At 42.1% G+C, this 22,243-nt stretch overlaps 1 protein-coding gene across 3 annotated transcripts in view; it reads left to right on the top strand.

Moving 5' to 3' along the window:
- Positions 1–21,395, top strand: part of dlg5a (discs, large homolog 5a (Drosophila)) — a 41,444-nt gene extending 20,049 nt beyond the window's left edge. For 2 of the 3 annotated variants that reach the window (XM_008278794.1, XM_008278793.1), the window contains exons 11-33: positions 30–162; positions 320–447; positions 528–703; positions 837–940; positions 2,051–2,143; positions 2,389–3,438; positions 3,989–4,109; positions 4,216–4,360; positions 4,693–4,826; positions 4,948–5,037; positions 5,832–6,000; positions 7,832–7,994; positions 9,190–9,323; positions 12,171–12,335; positions 12,459–12,642; positions 14,117–14,265; positions 15,001–15,171; positions 15,873–16,063; positions 16,158–16,301; positions 17,546–17,673; positions 17,920–18,029; positions 18,978–19,087; positions 19,219–21,395. In XM_008278794.1, coding sequence (XP_008277016.1) covers positions 30–162; positions 320–447; positions 528–703; positions 837–940; positions 2,051–2,143; positions 2,389–3,438; positions 3,989–4,109; positions 4,216–4,360; positions 4,693–4,826; positions 4,948–5,037; positions 5,832–6,000; positions 7,832–7,994; positions 9,190–9,323; positions 12,171–12,335; positions 12,459–12,642; positions 14,117–14,265; positions 15,001–15,171; positions 15,873–16,063; positions 16,158–16,301; positions 17,546–17,673; positions 17,920–18,029; positions 18,978–19,087; positions 19,219–19,322 — 4,096 coding nt within the window. In that variant the 3' untranslated portion in view covers positions 19,323–21,395. The remainder of the gene's footprint in view (positions 1–29; positions 163–319; positions 448–527; positions 704–836; positions 941–2,050; positions 2,144–2,388; positions 3,439–3,988; positions 4,110–4,215; positions 4,361–4,692; positions 4,827–4,947; positions 5,038–5,831; positions 6,001–7,831; positions 7,995–9,189; positions 9,324–12,170; positions 12,336–12,458; positions 12,643–14,116; positions 14,266–15,000; positions 15,172–15,872; positions 16,064–16,157; positions 16,302–17,545; positions 17,674–17,919; positions 18,030–18,977; positions 19,088–19,218) is intronic. The other variant, XM_008278796.1, reaches the window with a different exon arrangement.
- Positions 21,396–22,243: the final 848 nt, after the last annotated feature.

Here is a 22,243-nt window from a genome sequence, read left to right as displayed (position 1 = left end):
CTCTGTGTGTGATGTCTTCCTTTGTTAAGGGAGAAAATGGAGAGCCAGCTGGAGAAGGAGGCCCGGTTCTGTCAGCTAATGGCCCATAGCTCTCACGATTCCGCCATCGACACGGACTCCCTGGAGTGGGAGACAGAGGTGGTGGAGTTTGAGAAAGACAGGGTAAGAACAGTGCTCAGCTCTTATTACTGAGAGTGATTTGGTGACATTGCTAGTCTCCTGAGACCCAGTAGAGCTCAAAGGACTGCCAGCGCATGATGATATGGAAATAGGATTTCCACAATGCATTGACTGACACTTATGTTATTCACCTTTACAGGACGACATGGATTTGAAGGCACTTGGGTTTGATATTGCTGAAGGGGTAAATGATCCATATTTACCAGGGGATTGTGGAATATTTGTTACAAGGGTGGACAAAGGAAGTATCGCAGATGGAAGGTTAAGGTATGAGCTGCCTCTAGATGCTATGTTTCTGCACCAAAATGCATTAGATTCCTCACCATTCCTTCTTTTTATGTTTCCAGAGTGAATGATTGGTTGTTGAAGATCAATGACATTGACTTGACCAATAAGGACAGGAAGCAGGTGGTGAAGGCTGTCCTTAACGGCGGAGGGTTGATCAACATGGTGGTACGAAGAAGGAAGTCTCTGGGCGGAAGGCTGGTCACTCCTGTTCACATCAACCTCGTGGGACACAAAGGTATTTCTCACCTTGCTTATAAATAGATTTAAATATTTATCTTTTAGTCATTGCTGTGCATTGTCACAGTTTAGGCCTCTCTGCCATTTTCTGTTTTCTAATTTATCACCCCATTTTCTCTTCTGTATCACAGACAGCGGCATAGGTCTGGAAAGCGGAGTGTTTGTCACTGCCATTGTCCAGGGCAGTCCGGCAGCCAGGGAGGGCTCTCTCACAGTTGGAGACAGACTGATCGCTGTGAGTTATTGTCAGCTTCTATAAAATCCTCTATTTTTTTTTTTTAAATACACCCTCCCTCCACATCGCAGCTCACTCTGGTTCCCTCGACTTTCTAATCCAGACCTTGATCCATCCCAGTATCCACACTCCAAACCCAGATAAGGTGGGATTTGGTTGAGTATGTGACGTGGAAGGAAGTCAGTCTCCCCCTGTTTTTGATTAAATCCTCAAAAACTTGGAGCTCTAGAGGGCTAAGTGCAGCTGTCTCCGGACACACAGCTGCAGCGTACTCGGATACGGAATTATGAATCTCTATTTTTTTGAAAAAGATGGAGAAGTGACCTAGACTTTAATGCTAATCTGCCAGCAGCGGGAGAAATCTTAATTCCCCTGTTAGTTTAAACTTAAGCATGAAACCTGTGAATTACCTTTAAATCCTAGAGAAGATGGATATCTCTTTAGCAGCATAGCAGCCTCCTCCATGTTGCTGGGTAATGGATTAACCAAACAGCAGCTCTGTTGCATCCAGTTAGCGATAATGAACACACAGGATGCATCAGAGGATCCTGAAAATGGAAGTGTATCATATTTTATCTTCCCCTTCTGCATGGTAATCACATTTTGTGACAGATTATGTATGGCTTATTAAATGCCTAATTGCCATTTTCGTTTCCCTGCTTGATAAATGTATCCGACTTACTCTAAATCAGAAAGTTATTTCCTGAACTTGTTTAATGTTAAATCTCAGCCATAATATATTACCCACTTTGCTGCTTTTTAATATCGCCAGCCTTTTTTTTTTTTTAATAAAGATTCTTCCCAAGTCGAACCTTTTGTGATGGAAATGTGCGGCTTGCAGTGGGAGAGTTCTTGAGACTGAAATGTGCTGGCCTAGATTTCTTGTGGTTTCCCCACCGCACCAGCGCGAGACACATCTCGGGCCCCCAGGCGCTTTCTTGTTCAGGAGATGTGTCACCTGTATGTGCTTGTAAATGTGCATCTATTTTAACAACCGTGCCGCCCAAGACACACAAACGCTTGTCAGAAAACGATCAAAAAAGACTAACGTGCGTCGCTTTCATGTTGAAGGACCTGTCCTTATTTCTAACGTCTTTCTCTGCTCCCCAGATAAATGGAATTGCTCTGGATAACAAGTCTGTGACAGAGTGTGAGGCTCTGTTGAGGAGCTGCAGGGACTCTCTCAGCCTCTCTCTCATGAAGGTGGGCCAATACTCATCTCACTTTCTGAGCTCCTCTTCTGCTCCTTTTCTCGCTGAAAATCTTTCAAGAACTTTCTTTCTACTTCTGCAATGCCCTACATAGCAGTTTTGAAGCTTTAGCTGTGCGGTTTATGAAAATGAAGTTGTCTGATTACTATTTTATTTGCCATTGTATAATTTAAAAAACTTGAAGCTACTGTATGTTCATCTGTTGGGGCTTATTCTCTTCGTCTGTTTTCCCCACAGTTTTTCCCTCACAGCACGTCGGGCCAGAACATCTTTGAGAGTCTACGCGAGTCATCGGAGAAATCCAATGGACGCATCCACCTGTCAGAGATTCACTCCCGGAACAGTCGCAACCTCAAACACAACAGCTCAACACAGACTGACATCTTCTGTCCTGATGTGGGAAGCGCTAGCACAAGTAGTATCTCTGGGGAGAGGAGGAAGGTCAGAGGTGAATCTGATGAGGTGTATGGCGACATCAGCAAGCCGTTCTCCACAGGTTCCCTCCACGCCACTAGCCTCCGGCCGGCGTCAGACTTGGGAACGGGCCGCTATGGGCCCAGTGCTTTCCAAGAGTGTTGTCCGTACACAAAGGCGCCTTCCTCTTTGCCCTTTGAACCTGTTTCTCCCTCAGACTGCATCACAATGGAAACAACCCTGGAGAAGAAGCACAGTGGGGGCACGTGGCCCAAGATGATGGTAGGAGGCATGTCAGTCGCATCAGACAACACCAGTCCAGTCACAGCAGCCACCCAACTCTCCATCTATAAATCACCCAAGCAAAGGAAGTCCATCTTTGACCCAGACACTTTCAAGCGCCCTGAAACACCTTCCTCAAAGATGGAGTATATGGCAGCCAATCAGATTGCAGCAGTAGCTGCCGCTGCAGCTTCTCATTCCCCGCAGCCTTCAAAGACTGAGTCCCTTTCCTCCTCATCCACCCCTACTCCAACCCCTCCAACCCCACCCACTCGCAGTGACTCCTTTAAATTCAAACACAAACATCAAAGCAGCTCTGCCTCTGACTGCACCATCACCTCAGATGGCAAGGGAGAGGCTGCCATCTCCATGGCAGCAGGAGAGAGCAGGGAGAGGAGCGAGCGAGAAAGAGACCGCAATGGAAACCACTATTTCCTGGACGGCAAGGTTCTTACCTCAAGGAAGTCATGTGACGAGGACATTGGCCGTACCAGAGGAGAGGAGCCGGAGGTGAAGAGGCCACGCCCAAAATCTGCCCCCGCCCTTCGACGTAGGATGACCCCTCAGACCATCACTCTTCCCACTTTCCAAGTGAGTTCATTTGAGACTTCAAAGATAGATGTAGAAGCTTTATGTGGTGCATTTTCATCTTCAAGTACCTCCTCTCAAATGTTCTTTTGCCTGCTCCCTGCATCAATCCAAAGTAGCTCTGATTAGAAGCTTTCCTATTGAAGCGAATTTGATGCATGTGAGAGAAATTCAAATTGGGACATTTCAAATCATCCCAGTGGGCCAAAGCATCCATTTTGTAATAGAATTTACAGCCCTTCAGAGTTAAGCCTCTGGGACTTGCCTCTTAGCCAGTGTGTCTGAGTGATTGATGCCTCAGCACTGGTACAGCCACCCAGCCCAGCAGCTGAGTCAGTGCCTGGGGCTCAGACAACCATGCCTGGCTATCTCTTCAGGCCCTGAAGGACACACTGGGAATAAATGTTCATTTCACTGTTGTGAGATGTTCGTGTTGTCATTTTTCTCATTTGGTACCTCCTCCAAAGGGGCAGAGAATATCTCCCTAGACATAATATTATTTTGTTACCCTGCAGGGGAAATCGTAACCGTTTGTTTCTGTCATTCATCACAGAGCTACTCTAATGATGAGCATTCACCAGAGCCCAGGGACATGCTGCGTTCCTCCCCCAGCCGCTCTCATAGACACAGTGTCGGCTTTGTCCCCACAGTCTACAATGGCACCCTACCTCCCAGTGAGTTTCTCAAATGTTACATAAACCCATGCTTACATGCTCTCAGCATAATCATCAAACCCCCCCCCTTCACTTCTAACATGATGGTGTGTCTGTGCTTCTTCAGATTCCGCCCACCGGGGACTGTCTCCTTGTCCCGCTGTGACGGCCGTGATGAGGAATCCAGTGTACACCGTGCGCAGCCACCGCGTTCATACCAGCAACTGTCCATCTGTCGCTTCCCAGATATGTCACCAGCACACCCACACCAGGTTACCTCCTTTTCACACTCGACCCCTGTTTTCAAACCGATGTCTTACATCCAGCCGTCTTTGAATTGGCAGTTCAGTGTTTCTGATGGGGCCTGTTATGATGACTAATGATTTTAAATTAGCCAGTTTCCCGAAGGCAAAATCACATAATTAAATTAAATTTCCCCACTGTTGCTTTGCCTTAATATTGTGCTGTTGTGATTTAGCTCAACCCATCAATTTAATTAACTCTGAATTGTAAAAGTATGTTCAAATTATTGTCTAAGCAGTGCATTCATAATTACGGCAGTTTCATAAGGCGGTTTTTGTATTTTTTTTGGGGGTCTGTGCAGCCCACAACACCAGGGTCGATTGAGCCTGGACCTGAGCCAGCAGAAGCGCACTAGCGACTACTCTGAATCCTCATCGTCACGCAGCAGCAGAGCTTCACACGGTACAAACTCACTGCCCTCCAGTGCCCGGCTCGGTCAGTCTGACTTGCACTCACGCACGCACACACATGCATAAAGGTCACAGACTCAACATCCCTTTTCTCGTTTTGGATATTACATCACGGCATTCTTTCCTGCATCTCATCCTCTTGCCAGGTTCTTCCAATAATGTTCAGTACCGCACAGAGAGGATCAAAATCCCTTCCACTCCCCGCTACCCCCGCTCCATGCTGGGATCAGACAGAGGTATTGTGCTCACTAGTAAAAACACTCTTCCCACTCAACAAACGAGTATTAAAACACAAGTATTAAAGCCCCTTAGATCATACCGCAAGGCAGCAGAGCTTTTTTTTTCCTTTTTTCTTTCTTGTTGCTGTTTCTCATGTTTGGTTTAACATTATTGAGCTCGCTGAGTTGTAAGATCAATGTTTCATTAAATTTTAAATTGAAATTGAACATCACAGGCAGAAGGAAAACGGACGCCGCCTTAAATTTCGTCCTCAGATGTTGAAGTCTTTTAAGCACTTTCCCAGTTTGGATCATTAGTGTAAGTGTTACTACCAAATTATCACACCTTTTAGCTCATCTGCACAAGGTGTTGATGTGCGTAAGTAGTCAGATTGTGTTCAGACAGAAAAACAACATGTCCAGGTGTAAATAGGCTCCAGGCACTTGAAGATCTAATAACCCAGAAATCCTCCGTACATTGTTAGAAACTAATTTTGTCCTACATTAAGGGGTGTTTCCAAGCTTCCAAAGATTCCCCTGAACTTTATCTGCAAGTATAGAAAAGTAAAACCAAGAAGCTCAAGTCGTAATAGTTGTTAAAAATGAAGTGTATTGTGGATGTAGAATTAGTGATATGAGCTTTTTCATGTCCTTCACGAAAACATCCATGTGTCACAAAGTGGTATGAAGATACATTTGCAATCAGACGTCAATAAATACTCTACAAGTGTATCATCATGTGGGATTTAAATGCCATCTTACACCACTCACTCCTATTCTGGCTCTTTCTGCTACTCTCTCCCTAAATCCAGGCTCCCTCTCACACTCCGAGTGTAGCAGTCCCAGTCTCATCACACCTCCACAATCGCCACTCAATCTGGAGACTTCCTCGTTTGCCAGCAGCCAGTCACAAGGCTCCATTTCCACTTTACCTCGAATCTCAGTCAGCCCTGTGCCAATAGGGGAGCGCAGGAAAGACAGGTATGACGGAAAGGAGTGTTCTCAGATGAAAACTTTTAAGGAGTAATATTATGGAAATTACCTTTCCAATGACCAGCTGCATCACATGTCTGCAGTACTGTGATGCTCCTCAATGCCTCATATGAGCTTGTTGACATATTTTTTGACTAGCTTCCTAATTTGGCTCTTCAAAAATTGACAAATTGGAAGCTTCCGAGCATGGACAACCTGTTTACAGTGATAATCAGGTGACTGTCACTGGTGTCCAGTTGATCTGTGCAGCCTTTTTCGCAGGACTGAGATGCTGAGAAAACGGCTTTACCGATGCTGTAGCTGTTGGATGAATGAAGTGTAGTAGGATTATAAGGATCATTTCAGAAACGGCTACAATGTGGCCTACGACTTCCCCCATGGATCCTCCTAGGCTATTTCAAAAGGCGTTGCCAGGCAACAGGTCTATCATGGTCAGAGTTGTGCAATCCCTCATTGAAATTCAGATTGAAATCCTATTAAAGCTGTTAATAATTTTCTGGAAGCCTCTTGGTGTTTCCAAAGAAGCAGTCATTTCCCAATTTGTTGGAATTTCATTCTTTCCTCCAACATCCCTGTCCCATATTTATTGCAGGCACCGCTCAGCTTTTAACACTGTTACTGTCTATGTATGATATCTGTCCTCCATTCTCCTCTTTATCTTCTTCCCGCCTCTCTGCAACCTTCCATTTCCAGATCTCTTTACCGTAATCGCTCTTTTCTAAGGATTCCTCTGGCTGCAAGGCCGAGGTTCTCCTCTCTCAGGAGCCTCAGGTTTGTTCTCCCTCACAGTGCTACAAACAAGGGAATGCCCCCCCACTCTTCCCCCCCAAAGTGTTCACATGTTTTAGTGCAGTCAGGTAGTTAATGTGGAGGAGCAGAGTAGCCTTGTGCGGTTTACATGCACTATATGGAATGCAAAAGGAGGCTTTGTGATGTTTTTCACCCACCACAAGGGAGCGGTCTAATTTTGAGATGGCTAGTTCTTTGCATGCAACACTACGATCTGTGCCTCAGGAAACAAACCATAAAAGCTTCATTAGCCACACTCGGTGAACTTCAAAGATTCAGTGTTGTTTACGTGCCTGCACATGTTCTCCCTCCATGTCGGAAAAACCCACTTTTATCTCAGACAGTGCATGTAGCCTCCATGCTCTATGATGACGACATGGTCAATATGCATGTGTGCATTTTGGCCTTAAGCCAAGTCACTCTATAGTCTGTAGTATGTATGTTATGCAATGGTATTATTATTCAGCCTCGAGCTTCTGGGTCATGGTCTTGTTTGTACACCACCACTCTGTTTACCCCGATCTCTGGCTGCTAATCCATTTCCTCTTATCTGCCTTCATGAAATTGTGCGCCATGTCCAAAGCCACCTTGTTATGAAGACACGCAAAGTTCATGCACATCGTCTTCATGTGAAAGGATTTCATCTGCTTGTGCATTCACTGTGGCACACAGTGTAGCTGTACTCTAAACCTGTCCCCCTTTTTGTCCGTAAGCCTGGCATAAAGTGGCCCTCTGGAGAGATGATCCATTACAGGCCTGGGGGGGATATTTAAACTCAGATTCAAACATTCTTAACCGCAACTTAGGCTTTCCATTGAAATGTCTAAAATTTTAACCTGATGTGATTTTGGATAACTAGAGCGGAAGCCTGGGTAAGTGGTAACTCCCCAGAGCTGTAAACAAATTGGTCAGCCCAGCTGTGAAAATGTCAAGTTACCCTTTCCCCTCTCTGCCCACTCCTGTGTGGTGTCCTGCAAATGCTTTTTTTGTGATGCTATTCATTCTTATACAAATTTCTCCTTCCCACTAGACCGTACTTGGAGGAACCCCGCAATGTCATTGTGCACAAAGGTGCAGAGCCTCTGGGCATCTCCATTGTCAGCGGGGAGAACGGAGGGATCTTTGTCTCTAAAGTCACTGGAGGTAGCATCGCCCACCAGGCAGGATTGGAGTACGGAGACCAATTACTGGAGGTATGAACAACTTACTGTATGTTGAAAAGGTTATAGCTTCAAGCGGCATAACAAAGCATGCATTGTCAGATGCCTGTAAGGAAGCAGAACAATAAGGAGCAGACTAATACTGATACCACTAATGTACGCTTTCTTCAAAGGCTCCGTCTTTTTGCTGACTACCGTACGTTTATTGTGTATGGCTTCACTTCTCGGAAGACTGTATTCATTAGTCCTGTCATAGTTCCAAGTATTTTAATACTTACTCAGATGCATCCACTGAAATGCTATTTTCAAGACATATTAATTAACTCTGCAAGCTAGAAATCTGTTGCAAAGTCGCATCAAGTGTGTGCCTACTGTACTTCAAATGATAGGGTTTAAGTAGGTATTAGAAACAGACCAAGTGGAGATGTTTTATATAAAATAGAATATATACAAAAGTTTGCAAGAACTTGGCTGCGTGTTTCCTAGTTTTGATTTAATTAAATCTCACATAAAATAGTGGACTCTTTAGCAGTGCTTCAGCGTATCGCTTTCCTTTAAATAGCTTAGCCTTGATGTAAGTGGGCTGCTCCAGAACAATGTGCCCTTTTCACATTTTTGCTGTGATTCAGCAACATAAGAGTGCAAACTAAAGAAAAAAATCAAACATTTCTAAGCATATCTGCTTTAACTTGACACAATAAATATCTCATTAAGACTCAAGATTTTCTTTTTCACCTTATTATTAATTAAAGCTCAGTGAGATTAAATGAGGGCAGATGTTTACGTCAGTGGTGTCAAGATGGCATCCGCTTGAAGTGAAGGTCTGTTCAATATAATCACGATGCCTTTTTAATGTCTGACGTGCATGCATCATTTATATAAAACAGAAAAAAATCATAAATATGCATCAGTGACTTTACATAACCAAAACTAAGCATACACGACTCCAGCACTTGTGAATAAGACTACAGATGTTGCAAGGTAAATAATGTCTGACTGGTCTCTTTTTAGAACAGTCTGTGTGTTTTTTTCCTTCTTTAAGACCAGGAAAATTGGTGTGAAGCTAATCCCCTGTCAACTCTCATGAGTATCTTCTCCACCAAGTACTACTAATGACTTAAAGCCTTTAATAGACTGGCCACATACTGTGCTCCTATCTCTCTGTTCTTTTAATAACATCATCTTTCCTCAAATTCTCTGCCTAATCACACTTTTCTTCCTTTATCAGTATAATGGTATCAACTTGCGGAACGCCACGGAGCAGCAAGCTCGTCTCATCATCGGCCAGCAGTGTGACACCATCACCATCATGGCCCAGTACAACCCACACATGTACCAGCTGGGCAACCACTCGCGCTCCAGGTAAAAACAGTGCTCTGTGAAGAATTGTTTGCCAGTGTGGGGTTAGTTTTTCATTCTGAATCCCAGGTGTGCTGCTTGGCTGATTCCTGAATCAATTCCACTAAATGTTAAAAAATGACGGGCGCATGCTAAATGCTTTTTTTGGCAGCGAGACCAGAGGATTTTCATTGACTTGCACTTTTCTGGCTAAATGTAAATGAAGGAAGCTCTGAAACAGCAGTTGGTCAGCCAGATGCTAAGTGGAAAAATGTAATTAACCGTGTAGCGATTCATCTTTTTATGCAGTTGGGAGTCTGACTAATACTGCTAGATAAAATATATCAGTATATAAAATACAGAGATATTTTAGCATTCTAATAAATGTGTTTTTAATATCTCCACATATATACTTTCAAAAACTTTAGCAGTTTTGTTGAGAACTTGATAAAAGATAAGTTCCTGTTTAAGCAAAAATGTAACCGCATGGACCAAAACACTAAACAGTAGAAGAATCCAACTGCCTCAGACTAAAACAAACCTTCAGTGTTTCTTTTATCTAATCATTGCGATCATCTTTTACGTGTTTCTCACATTAAGAACAAACACGAGGTGCAAACCAGTGTGAGCTAAAATGTGACTCAGTTGAAAATAATATTAGTGGACTTGGCCAGCTGACACTGTGCTCAAGAAAAGAGGATTTTTATCTCCATTTAAACTTTTTTCAATGCTTGTTTTAGGGAGAGGATGAGTTTGAACCACTGCATGACTTCAGTTCTCAAACACAAAACAAGGGACAGGATGTTTTCTGCAGCAGCAAAAGCAGCTCCTGTTCCGCTCTGCACAGTCCTCCCAGTTCTAATCTCAACCTCTAAATGAACTTAGAATTCAGTTCGACAGACAATGAAACCCTGCAAAAACACTACTGAATTTTATTGCTTCCAACTTTATACAATCTGCTTTGCGGCTCATGGCAACAGACGTACTTAACGTTGTAAATAAATCGCTGCTGTCTGGCACATTCCCTGAGAAGGTTTCTGAGAGGTTTAAAGCCCTACTCAAAAAGAATTATCTGGATACTTCCACACTGCCCAAAAAAAAACCATCCAATTTGCCATTTTATTTCTTAAAATCACAGGAAAAGTAGTTTTAAATCAATTAACTGTCTTCTTAATGTCAAATCAGTACACTGATGACTTTCAGGCAAGCATCTGTGCAAACTGCAGCTCTGAGCCATCTCTCATCAAGGTGTTATTTGACATATCATACAGTTACAGGCAAATATAAATCCTAATGTTTTGGACCTTACTGCACCCTTTAACACTGTTGATTACAACATATTACTGTGCAGCCTTTGTTGCTTGGTTTCTCTATAGCTATCAAGTGGCCTTCTTTGTCGCCATTTAAAGCTTGACACCAACTGTGATCTACCCCAGGGCTTTTATTCAAACGTTGTATGCTTCCACATGGACAAATGATTGGAAACAATAGGATTTCTCATCATCGCTATGTTGTTGACACTCAGATTAACCTAGCACCCTCAGAATCCTTTAGTCAGTTCATTGACTAAATTAACAATTGAATAGCTTCAGATTTCTTTCAGCACAATAATAACAAAACTGAACAAATCCTATTCAGGAAACATGAGGAGAGACCAGACATTGCTTCTCACCCCAACGCAAAATGACTTGAAGCGAAGGATGCTGCGAAATAAAAATAAAATGAAATGTAAAGCCTTTACTGTCCTTATACAAAGTAAAACGAAATTGGGAATGCTTCTCCTTAAGTGCACAACATGAAGGGAATCCACAAAACATCTTAACGCTCATTCAAGTGAGGCAAATGTACATTGCACAGTAAAAATGATGTATTGCATGCTAGGTACTATCAATGAAAAAATAAAAAAAGCATCAGTAGAAAGACTATATTACATACTAAAATGTAGAAAAATATATCGCACTTTGTAGAAATGTTCTTATTGAACCATGAACAGGGGAATAATGCACCTGACAAGTAAGTGTCTCTGTGTCCTAATTATTAGCAATGTCACTTTGAACAATCACGTGAAATCAATAACTAAGTCAGTTTTTTACCATCTCCCAAAACAGGATTTTGAAGAACTCATTCATGCTTCTATTTCAAGCAGGCTCCACTGTGATGTTTTTCTTACTAAAGAGATTCATTAATTTCAGTTCGTGCAAAATGCAGCTGCTAAAGTTCTTGCAAAAACCAAAGAATTGACCTCATCGCTCCGATACTTAATTCTGGCTTCCAGTGAGTTACAGAATTAACTTTAAAGCACCGCTGCTCGTCTATAAATCACTGATGGGGCAGGACCAAAATACCTCTCAGACACGCTTCAGCGATACACACCTGCTGGGCCTCTCGGATCACTGGAGAGAAATTTATTAATAATGTCTACTTTCAGAGCAAAACACAGTGAAGCAATTTTTCGTTGTTATGCTGCTCAGCTGTGGAATCAATTTCCTAATGACATCGAAAGTGCTCCAACTTTAGCCAGCCTCAGATCTAGACTTGAACCCAACTTTATTCAGGTGTATTTCTTTTTTAGTTGATCTATTGTACTCTACATTGACTTTGTGTTCTTTTAGCTGATCTGTTTTGATGCACTCCACCTTTAATTTTTGTGATTTATTTTTCTATGATCTTTTTTGTCGGCCTCTTCCTAAAGCACTTTAAATGATCAAGGTGCTTATAACGGACAGCTCCCTGTGTTACTTTCCAGCTAAACTATTATTAGGTATGAGTAATTTAGCTCTTTGACGCGCTCAGGTGCCATTTGTAAAGTAGGTTAAACATGCGCCTCATGTAAAGTGATTTTATCAATGGAGTTCCTATTTTTCGCTGCAGCTCCCGTCTCGAGCCGGTCAGCGCTCAGTCCACTCCCCAGGGCAGCGGAGCCGCGACTCCCGACAATCACTCCGCCATCGACACGCTCAGCGAGCAGGACGAGGGCACGCTCACTCCATCCTCCAAGCAGACCACGCCCACTACCAGCCCTCACAACTTCAGCAGGTAAGCATGGTTGATAAAAGGATAAAAGCTTCTCTACATAGCAATAGATTGTGTATAACAAAAATGCTTGCTCCATTCACACCATTACACTCGATGACCTGTGTAACTCTTGTGTTCCTCCAGAATGCCGTCTGAAGGCAGCAGGAAGGTTGCTGAGCCACGGCTGGTGATGGTGCGCAGACCTGGCGTGGAAGTGGGGGTCACACTCTGCGGAGGAAACCTGCGGGGGGTCTACATAGAGAGTCTGGATGAGGACAGTCCTGCCAGAGGCCCTGATGGACTTCTTGCTGGGGATCTTATCTTAGAGGTATTAGATTAGATTGGATTAGATTAGATTGGATTAGATTAGATTAGATAAACTTTATTGATCCCTTTGGTAAGGTACCTCAGGGAAATTGTGTATGGATTCATGTATACTGTCGTCCTCAAATTTATTCATACCCTCCCATTAAAGAAGGAAAAAAGCAACTGTCACTGAAATAAGTTGAAATTGACAAAAGTAGTAATGAATAAAAATTTTGTGAAAATCATGACATTGCTTTTGAATTGTGGTTCAACAAAAATATTTTTAAAAAACCCAAAAAAACAATCATGATGGGACCTGTAAACTAATGTTTTGTTGAACAACCCTTTGAGCCAATCACTGCAATCAAATGTTTTCTGTAACTCTCAATCAGACTTCTGCACCTGTTGACAGGTGTTCTGGCCCAATGCTCATCAGCAAAGTGCTCTAATTTGTCCGGGACAGTTTTTTTTTTTCTTAATTATTTTTTTCAACCACAGTTCAAAAGCAATGTCTTATTTCACTAAATTCTAATTTAGCAATTTTTTTTTATTTATTATTACTTTTTTCAGTTTCTACTTATTTGAGTGACTATTGTGAATTTTGCCTTTTCTTTAATGGAAGGGTGTGAATACATTTGAGGACGACTGTACCTGTTCTAACTAACATGCATAGACACGAACAACCTGCTCCCTTTAAATTTCAAAATATATATGTGAACCCTTTGATATAATACACAAACAATTCAGCAACCACCCAACATAAAATGATTTCGGAGATTTTTGGAGTGTTTTTCGAGGACATGACGTGTTTTTATTCAATCATATCAGTAACTGGAAAGACGGAGCTTTCAAAGTGAGAGTTTCATGTACATGGCGTTGTGAATTCGTTAAACAGTTTAAAACGATCTCAAAGTTAAACTCGATGTTCTCAGTCGCCTGCGTCTTTAAAGGCTCTGTGCGCCGCCGTTGCTTCAGACTCGAACATTGCCAGAAGGTGCTGGCATTCCTTTCTTCCTGCCTGTCATTGCTTTTCATTGATCTCCTCATCGTCTGCGTTCTCGCTCACTCCACGTTGGTAATTTATCCAGAGCACCACAAACTCATAATAGACAATTCTTGGCATGCTCCCACTTTATCTCTCCGCCACAAAGAGCCTGCTATCCGAATTGCCATGCAGCTTTGTCATCAGGCTGCACAGCTTCTGTCTGTCCTTCAATCTCCCATCCTGTTTGTTTTCTTCCCCCATACATGGCACAAATCAATACTGCGACACTTTAATACGGCTGAAAGCTTGGAGGAAATGTAGCTGTTTACTAGCGGACCCTTCACAGGCAGAGAAAATTATTTCACAGTTGCGTGTAAACACTCATCAAATCTCTCTCCTCCTCACCCCGAGTTTGTCTCATTTTCTCTGATGTGAACTTCACTTGCCTCCTGTTTTTTTTTTTTTTTTTTTTCTTTTTTTCCTTTTATCCTCGTCTCCTCTTTTCTTTCAGTACAACTCGGTGAATATGAAGAATAAGACGGCAGAAGAGGTGTATGTTGAGATGCTGAAGCCTGCGGAGACGGTCACGTTAAAGGTGCAGCATCGACCGGATGACTTCAGCATGGTGAAAGATGTTCCAGGAGATGGCTTTTATATTCGGTATGCGTATAAATACATCTATTACACTTATAGATCATTGTCGGAATTTAACAGCTCTGTAAAAGGACTGCGCTAATTTTTCTTTTTTCCCCAAGCAGCCTCATCTCTCTCTCCATCCTGCTATATATAGAACCATCACAAGAGAGCCCCTTTGGACAAGCTGGACTCTTTCTCATCTAACCAATTATGTCCCAGATCCACTGTGTGACTGCAGTGATGCTAATCACACCACAAATTTAGGTTATCTAATCTCTCTACTCATTACACACCAGATACAACACTGCATCCTTTTTGGCTGTCGGTGTTCTCCAGGTCATTACAAATACGCCGCATATGAACGGAAAAATTAAGCTCTAAAATAGTCACGTTTTATTGTTGGGAGTCTGTCGGGGCGTGTTGCCGCAGCTGCCGCAGTCACTTGTCATATAGGCAAGTGGGCTCGTGATGTCATCTGCAGTAAATACACTCGGCTTGCCTGGCTGTCACAGATAGGCTGCTCCGTAATGACTTACGAGGCTCCAAAAGGAGGCGAGCGAGGCCTATACTGTCCATAGATAAACTCTCTACACTTCCTTTCTTAGCCTTTCTTGTATCTCGCTGATTCTTTATCTTGTTCTCCTCACACCTATCTCGTCTGATACCTCACCTCCTCTTTCACTTTATCAACTTTATGCTCCTTCGTTCTGCTCCGCTCTTCATAACTCGCCATCTATCTTTGTCTCTCCCTCCCACCAGAGCACTTTACGACCGGGTGGGGGAGGCCGAGGGGGACCTCAGTTTTAAGAAGGATGACATCCTGTACGTGGATGAGTCTTTACCAAAGGGCAGCTTTGGGACCTGGATGGCCTGGCAGCTAGATGAGAACGCACAGCAGATCCAGAGGGGGCAGATCCCCAGCAAGTACATGTGGGTGGAGAATGCAATGCACGCTTACACACATGCATGTTTTTTTTGTTTTTTTTTGAGCTAGTGGACAGTTTGTAACAGCTGTGATAACAATCTATGCCACACTGCTACGATGCAGGAACCATATCGTGAAGTCACTTCTGTTCAGTTAGAGTTAGACTGTCCTGTTTTACTTGTAATGCGATTGCTTTACCGTGTCTCTGAAGACATGAACTGATGTTCCTGAATAGAATTTCTACGCTTTTGTATTTATTCTGGCTCTGAAAGACCAGTAGCCAGCAGCAGTAAAATCTGAATATGAAAGTCAATCATTTTTGTAAAAGAACTCCTACGGTACAGTCGGAAGTCAATAATAAAGCTAAAGTTTTTTGCTAAAACTAACCTTGACCCACAGAAATACATTGCTCCGTCCTTAGCGCAACAGATTGTGTCTTTACATCCGCAAAATAATCTTCAGCTTTTAAACGATATTGCATCTCCTTTCATCACTATGATGATGAGCTTTACACTCTGCCTTCCAGCGTGGCCGCTCAAAATGACTATAAACACATTTTATCTCTGATGTGGGTGAACTGAAAGTCTTAAGAACTAGTTCTAAGAGACCATAACCAAACCTCATTACACAGATGCACATAGCCTTATCCCTGTTTGGAAACTCTTGAGATGAAATTTTCATTTTTGTGTGTGTGTATGTGATGCAGGATGGACCAAGAGTTCTACCGCAGACACAGTGTGACAGAAATGAAGGAAGACTCAAGTAAGACTCTCTCTGCAGCAGCACGCAGATCCTTTTTCAGAAGGAAACAGAAACACAAACGCAGCAGCTCCAAAGACAGCAAAGAGATGGTGGCTCTGGACACCATCAGCACAGACTCCATCCCCTTCTTTGACGGTGAGAAGAAAAGTGTTGATGTTCTGGATGTAAAAATAGCAGGAAGCACCAAAATGGCAGCTTGACCGTTGAGCTGTGTGTTGTTTTTTTCCAGACTGTGTGAGCCTGGCGTACCAGCGGGTCCAGAAGGTGGAGTGCACCTCTCCCCGACCGGTACTCATCCTTGGGCCGCTCACTGACCCCGTCAAGGAGATGCTGGTGAAAGAGTCTCCTGGGAAGTTCTGCAGATGTGTACTGGGTGAGTCTTTGTGCTGGAGTAGACCTTTACAAAGCAAATGGTTGGCGATGAAGAGAAGCCATCTTAAACCTGTGAACCCCAAAGCTGATTCTGTCACATTTTTACTCACTGTGGGCTCATTTTTCACCGCAACATATAGTTTTGCACCTTTATGGAAATGAGACAACCATGACTAGAAGAGGAGTGAACTCAGAAATGTCCTTTGTGCAGAATGACAAAGTTGTAATGCCATACATCATAAAAAATGAAGAAAAAAAAACAAAACCTACATTTCCATGTCATTGATTACTTATTTCACATGATGTTTGCAAAATAATTTCAAAGATAATGACTCTACATACTAAAGATAATATACATTTTTAAATTGTTTCCACACTTGTCTCCTATTTGCTCGGTGTAAACACAGCCTGCAGTTCAGCCCAGTTAAGACCAAAAGTCTATGGACCTTATTTATCATCAGTGCGTAGAAAAGGTTCTAAATTCTGTCATATGAATGAAATTTAGGGTGTGCAAGTACAAAAAGATCTGTATTTATCAAACATCGTACGCACATCAGTAAGTCACCAGAAACGCCTCCAAATAGCCATACACGGCAACAACATGCCTCTTTATAAATCAAGTGAAGATTCATTTTTTCCTCATCTGTCATCGTCATCATCATGACAAAAAAGGCGAAAAAGAGGAACTGAATTGAAATCGAGGTGCTTGTTAGTAAGGTTGAAGCTAACCAGAAAATATTGTTTGTTGCATTAAATGTTGGGATAACCAACAAAAGGAAAATGTGGAATGTAGAATAAACTGATTCTGATGAAATATCCTGATTTTAAGCTTGTATTTAAGTGTCCTGACAGAACAGCTCGTCACAGATGATTGGTTCAGGAACCCTGGGACAGTTGAAAATCCAACTATTTTTGTCTTTTTTGTTTTATTTGTTTTACAGTTTTTTCTTTAAGACAACATACTTTCAAAACCAACCAACAGGTTTTGCTATAAGCAGGCATGAACACTAAACATCGTTTTACTATAAGATTTTTTGGTATGATACTGACATTAGAAAAGTAAAAGACAAGTAAACACTCCCATAGCAGCATAAATATACCACAAAATTGTTCACAATAAATTGGTAGATTACCTCAAATGGCCAAAAATCATTCCCAAAAATGTACAACACCAAATTCTTGCAGGCTACATTTGTTCCTTTGGCAGTTTTCTTTACTCTTACACTCTTTCTGTTATGTCTACAGAGGTGATGAAGGCATCCCAGCAAGCCATCGAGCGGGGCGTTAAAGACTGCCTCTTCATCGACTACAAGCGCAGGAGTGGACATTTTGACGTGACCACTGTTGCTTCCATAAAGGAAATAACAGATAAGGTATTAGTCAGCGCTTTTGTTTCTCGTCAGATTTTATCGGGGAGGATGGAGTGGCTTCTGTCCGTCTTTAATCTCTGCATTTGCTCAAGATAAGCTATCGCTGTCGCAGCTCCTTAGTCTCAGATATCGGTGAATAAAAAGCAAGATAGCTGCCTGTAAAAACAAATGTTAATTGTTATTAAGTGGTTTGGAACATCTGTTGAAGTTATGCTCTGGTTTTTTGTTTTGTTTTTTTTTTGGATACAGGGCTGTCACTGTTTGCTCGACATCGCCCCGCACGCCATCGAAAGGCTCCACAGCGTTCACATTTATCCAATTGTCGTCTTCATCCGCTACAAAAACGCCAAGCAGATCAAGTAAGTAGCAACCTGCTTATCGTTTACAAATTAGAGCAGAATGACGATGGGGTTGTCCTGGTGCTGTGGCGTCGTTGACTTGTCTGTTTGTGGCTGATGAATGGACAGAGAAGGATAAATAGCATCACACTACATCCTACCATGAACCCTTTGGAACGTCCGTCAAAGCACCCAACTCCAACACAGACACTTGCATAATCCCTGACAGCTGGTGAAACACGCCTGTTTTTCCTTCTTTAAAGAAAAAAAGAGACTCATTGCTATATCCTACTTCACTTGGTATCTGTAGATGTTTGGAAGGATTCATCTGACATCTGTATGTACTTCAGTACCAAACACACTATAAATATAATTTGTCTAATTTGTGAATGATATTTAGAACTATCCATCCATTATCTATACACCGCGTAATCCTCACCAGGGTGGTGGGGGGGCTGGAGTCTATCCCAGCTGACTTAGGGTGAAGGCAGGGGACACCCTGGACAGGTCACCAGTCTATCACAGGGCTACACTTAGAGACAGACAACCAAGCACACTCACATTCACACCTACGGACAATTTAGAATCACCAATTAACCTCAACATGTTTTTGGACCTTGTGGGAGGAAGCCGGAGAACCCAGAGAGAACCCACGCGGCACGGGGAGAACATGCAAACTCCACGCAGAAACATCCCGGTGCCCCCACTGGGACGCGAACCGGCGACCTTCTTGCTGCGAGGCAACAATGCTAACCACTGGCCCACCTTGCAGCCTCAATATTTAGAACCGATTTGTCTCAATTCCCTCACTGGGAAAATAAATGGAATTATAAATTTGAGCAGATCAGCTATTCTCTTAAGTTTTAGAATGAATGAATGAAAGCTTAACTGGACAGAGTCAAAGATAAACGACCACTGGTGTAGGATTCATACTAATCTAAATAACTGTCTCCCTTTTTTCCCCTGCAGGGAGCAGAAAGATCCGGTTTATCTGCGGGACAAAGTATCTCAAAAACATTCCAAGGAGCAATTTGAAAGTGCACAGAAGATAGAGCAAGAGTACAGCAAATTCTTCACAGGTTCGTATTCAGTCAAATCATCTTACATACTACAGATAATATGCCCGTTCAGTAGTGACAGCACAAAAGTAAAGCTTTATCTTTACATTGTGATCAATGTTCCCTTTCAACGAGTCACCTTCTCTTTCCAGGTATTGTCCAAGGCGGCACCCTCCCGTACATTTGCACTCAGATCATAACTATAGTTGATCAAGAACAAAGTAAAGTCCTGTGGACTCCACTCGGCTGCCCCTAGAGGAGACTGGCTGCCACTACAGCAAGCTGCGGCTCTCATCTCCATTCCCCAAAACACTAATTAACCCTTTCACACTATACCAATAGGTACACTACAGTGAGCTAGTTGTGTAAATTATTGATATTTTTTATTTTGTCTTTGTTATGATTTATAATCAGAGCCTCCTTTTATTTCTGATGTACTCCGGAGCAGGTTAGTAGCACTGGATATTGACGTTAAAGTTCATTGAGTCTTCCCTAAGGGTTTCTGGTGGTGTGTTTGTAATGCTGCATTGTAAGCGTCCGTTTACAGTCAAAAGACAAGTCTGACTATCGGTGTTCAATATTTGCTTGAATGCGTGTCCCTCCTCCCATGTACACAAACCTCAACACTAATGAAGTTCAGCCACCCCCGACCCGGCCGTGTACCAAATGACATTTGTGGTTTCCCCTACAATTATGCACCCATTTGATGATGACTGACAACTAATTGTATTTTTTTTCGTGTGTGCGTGTGTGTGAGCGAGAGTGAGAAAACAACACTGAGACTGTTGTTCACAATTGTAATGACAATTTCAACTGAGCTGAATCACAGTTGTTTAGCGTGGATCGGGATGCTATAGAAATGGAATGCCGGGATCAGACATCACATTCCTCGTGGTGTTTCATCGCAGAAGCGCGAAAAACAGCATCAAAACCTCTTGAAGTATGTAGCTGTGGTTTCAACTGAACCCGACTGCCAGCAGTGACGGCCATGAAAACTCAAAACACATCGATGTTTGCTCTATGCATTATGTTTCTGTAGTAGCCGGACTTGTTGGACAGTTCAATGGGCCTTTCGGAAGTGCCTTCGGAGAAGAAGCCTGATCTGAAACCAGCCCTTGATCACTTAGCCAGGAGGATTTTCGAAGGTTTTTTTTTTCTTTTCTTCCGGATCCGACGTATATCATTTCACCCGTCGTGGACTAGATGATTTAGGGGCCGATTTGAGACCAGCACAGAGCAAGAGCGCATGACAATGGTGAGGTTCGGATGGGCGGGCCGAAGTGGCGGCCAACGGGTTAACTCCTCAGAATGCACTCCAGGGCTAGACAGACCACTGTGTAACTATCATTCTATCTCTTTAACATATATTTAACAACAATATAGAGTATACCATATACAGTATGCAGATACATCAGAAAAAAAAACAAATATATATATATAAATATATATTACATGTATTTTCACTAGGTCATATACCTAGGAACGTCTGACGGTCAAGTCATGTCTTAGCAGGTATTAGCATGTTTTTTAAAAAGAATTTATTTTTGTTTTGTTCTTTTCCGTGGTTGGTTGTCAGTCACTTATCGATGTACTCGTTAAAAGAGACACTATGAAGCAAAGTTCGCAGGGTAATATCTTTAAAAGGATTTTCCTCTGATCCATTTAAATGTTAGTGACTTTTCATTGTTATTTAAGTGTATTTTTTATTCAGGAGGCAAAAAATATTGACAAAAATATTCTGCCCTTCCTCGAAAAAAAAAAAAAAAAAAACCATATCCTGTATCTAATTGTGCCAAAATCCACTAAGGCAACTTTATCCTTTTTATTTCTGTTTTGCACTTGTTTATCTGTGAACCTTAAAACACGTAACTGTTCCTAGGTTTCCAGCAGACTCTGAATAGGTACTATATAGTTTCTACTGTAACTAATTCACATTTTTTTATGCATCACATCAGTTCCTTACATTTCATTGATGGCCTTTTATTCTTAATTAGAAAAAAAGGATCACTTCTTATTTGAATTATTAAAAGAAAAAAGAAGAAAAAAAGGGATCTATTCTTGCACAGTTTTTCAAATGAAAATTGGTCCACAAGTTTGACTATTGGGCTAAAAGAATAAACAGAAGCAAAGTGTAATGTTACTATTTTTCTGCGTAGATAGATTATGTTAGAGAGCGGGATGCAACGAGACATGGTTGCATCTGTAGAGAAAGTCTTTAAAGAGTCTAGATGCCAGGTACTGATTGAACTTTTCTTTTATTAAAAAGAATGTGATTTGTATGTTGAGACATTAACATGAGAATAAAAGTCATTTTCTGTATCACGACATGGGCTTGTGGAGTCTGCGTTTTTGTCTTTTTTTTTTTCCCCCTACAGCTCTAATAATGAAAAATGCAATGCTTGAATTTGCAGCTTTCTTTTCTCACGGCAACCCTTTTCTTGGCTTTGTCTGAGGCGGCGCCCCAGAACATAAGTTAAATGAGCTGATTTCCAACATTCTGCTTTGTCTCCCTCGTATTTAGGTTATGTTCTGAAGAAGAGGATGAATCCAGAGTTGTGAGCAAATGTTCGGTTAATGTCTTGTTAAACGCGACGGTGTCCTTCAAAGAGCTTTGAGGACACAAGTCAGTCCTTTCTACTGAAAGCGGCAGCTAATGAAAAAAGCGGCAGATGAAATGGTCATCAATTTCAGAGATGAGATAAGGCCATGTGACAATATCTGCCTCGATCTCAGAAGGAGAGGGAGCGATAAAGACGTAGCCTTGCCTCAGCATTTGGAAAAGCAGCTGTCCTTAAAGACACTGGCTGTTTGTTCTTCAGCAGCACTAAATCATGTATTAAAGAGTGATGTCCTCACACCGGAACACCGAGTTCATCAGCACCTATAAGCTTTCTACTCAAGAAACTGGATTTTGTTAATTATAAAATCTATGGCAGACATGAGGCACTAAGTAACTTTATTTAATCAGGTTCTGAGCTCAAAATCTGTCTTTTTTTCAGAAGAGCGACTTCCAAGGGACTTATCTTTAACCATATAGTGGTACAGCATGACTAGGAATAACATGAATGTGTTTTATCAGCATAAAATGTGGATATTTATAAAGATATTTGTGACGTTTTAGCTTCATATGTCAAATACTCTCCTAAATTATTGTATTTATCTTTTTAAATCGCCCGT

The sequence above is a fragment of the Stegastes partitus genome, unplaced genomic scaffold (assembly GCF_000690725.1).
Source record: "Stegastes partitus isolate 25-593 unplaced genomic scaffold, Stegastes_partitus-1.0.2 Scaffold133, whole genome shotgun sequence".
Lineage (NCBI taxonomy): Eukaryota > Metazoa > Chordata > Actinopteri > Pomacentridae > Stegastes > Stegastes partitus.
This window is presented reverse-complemented; position numbering and strand designations above follow the sequence as displayed.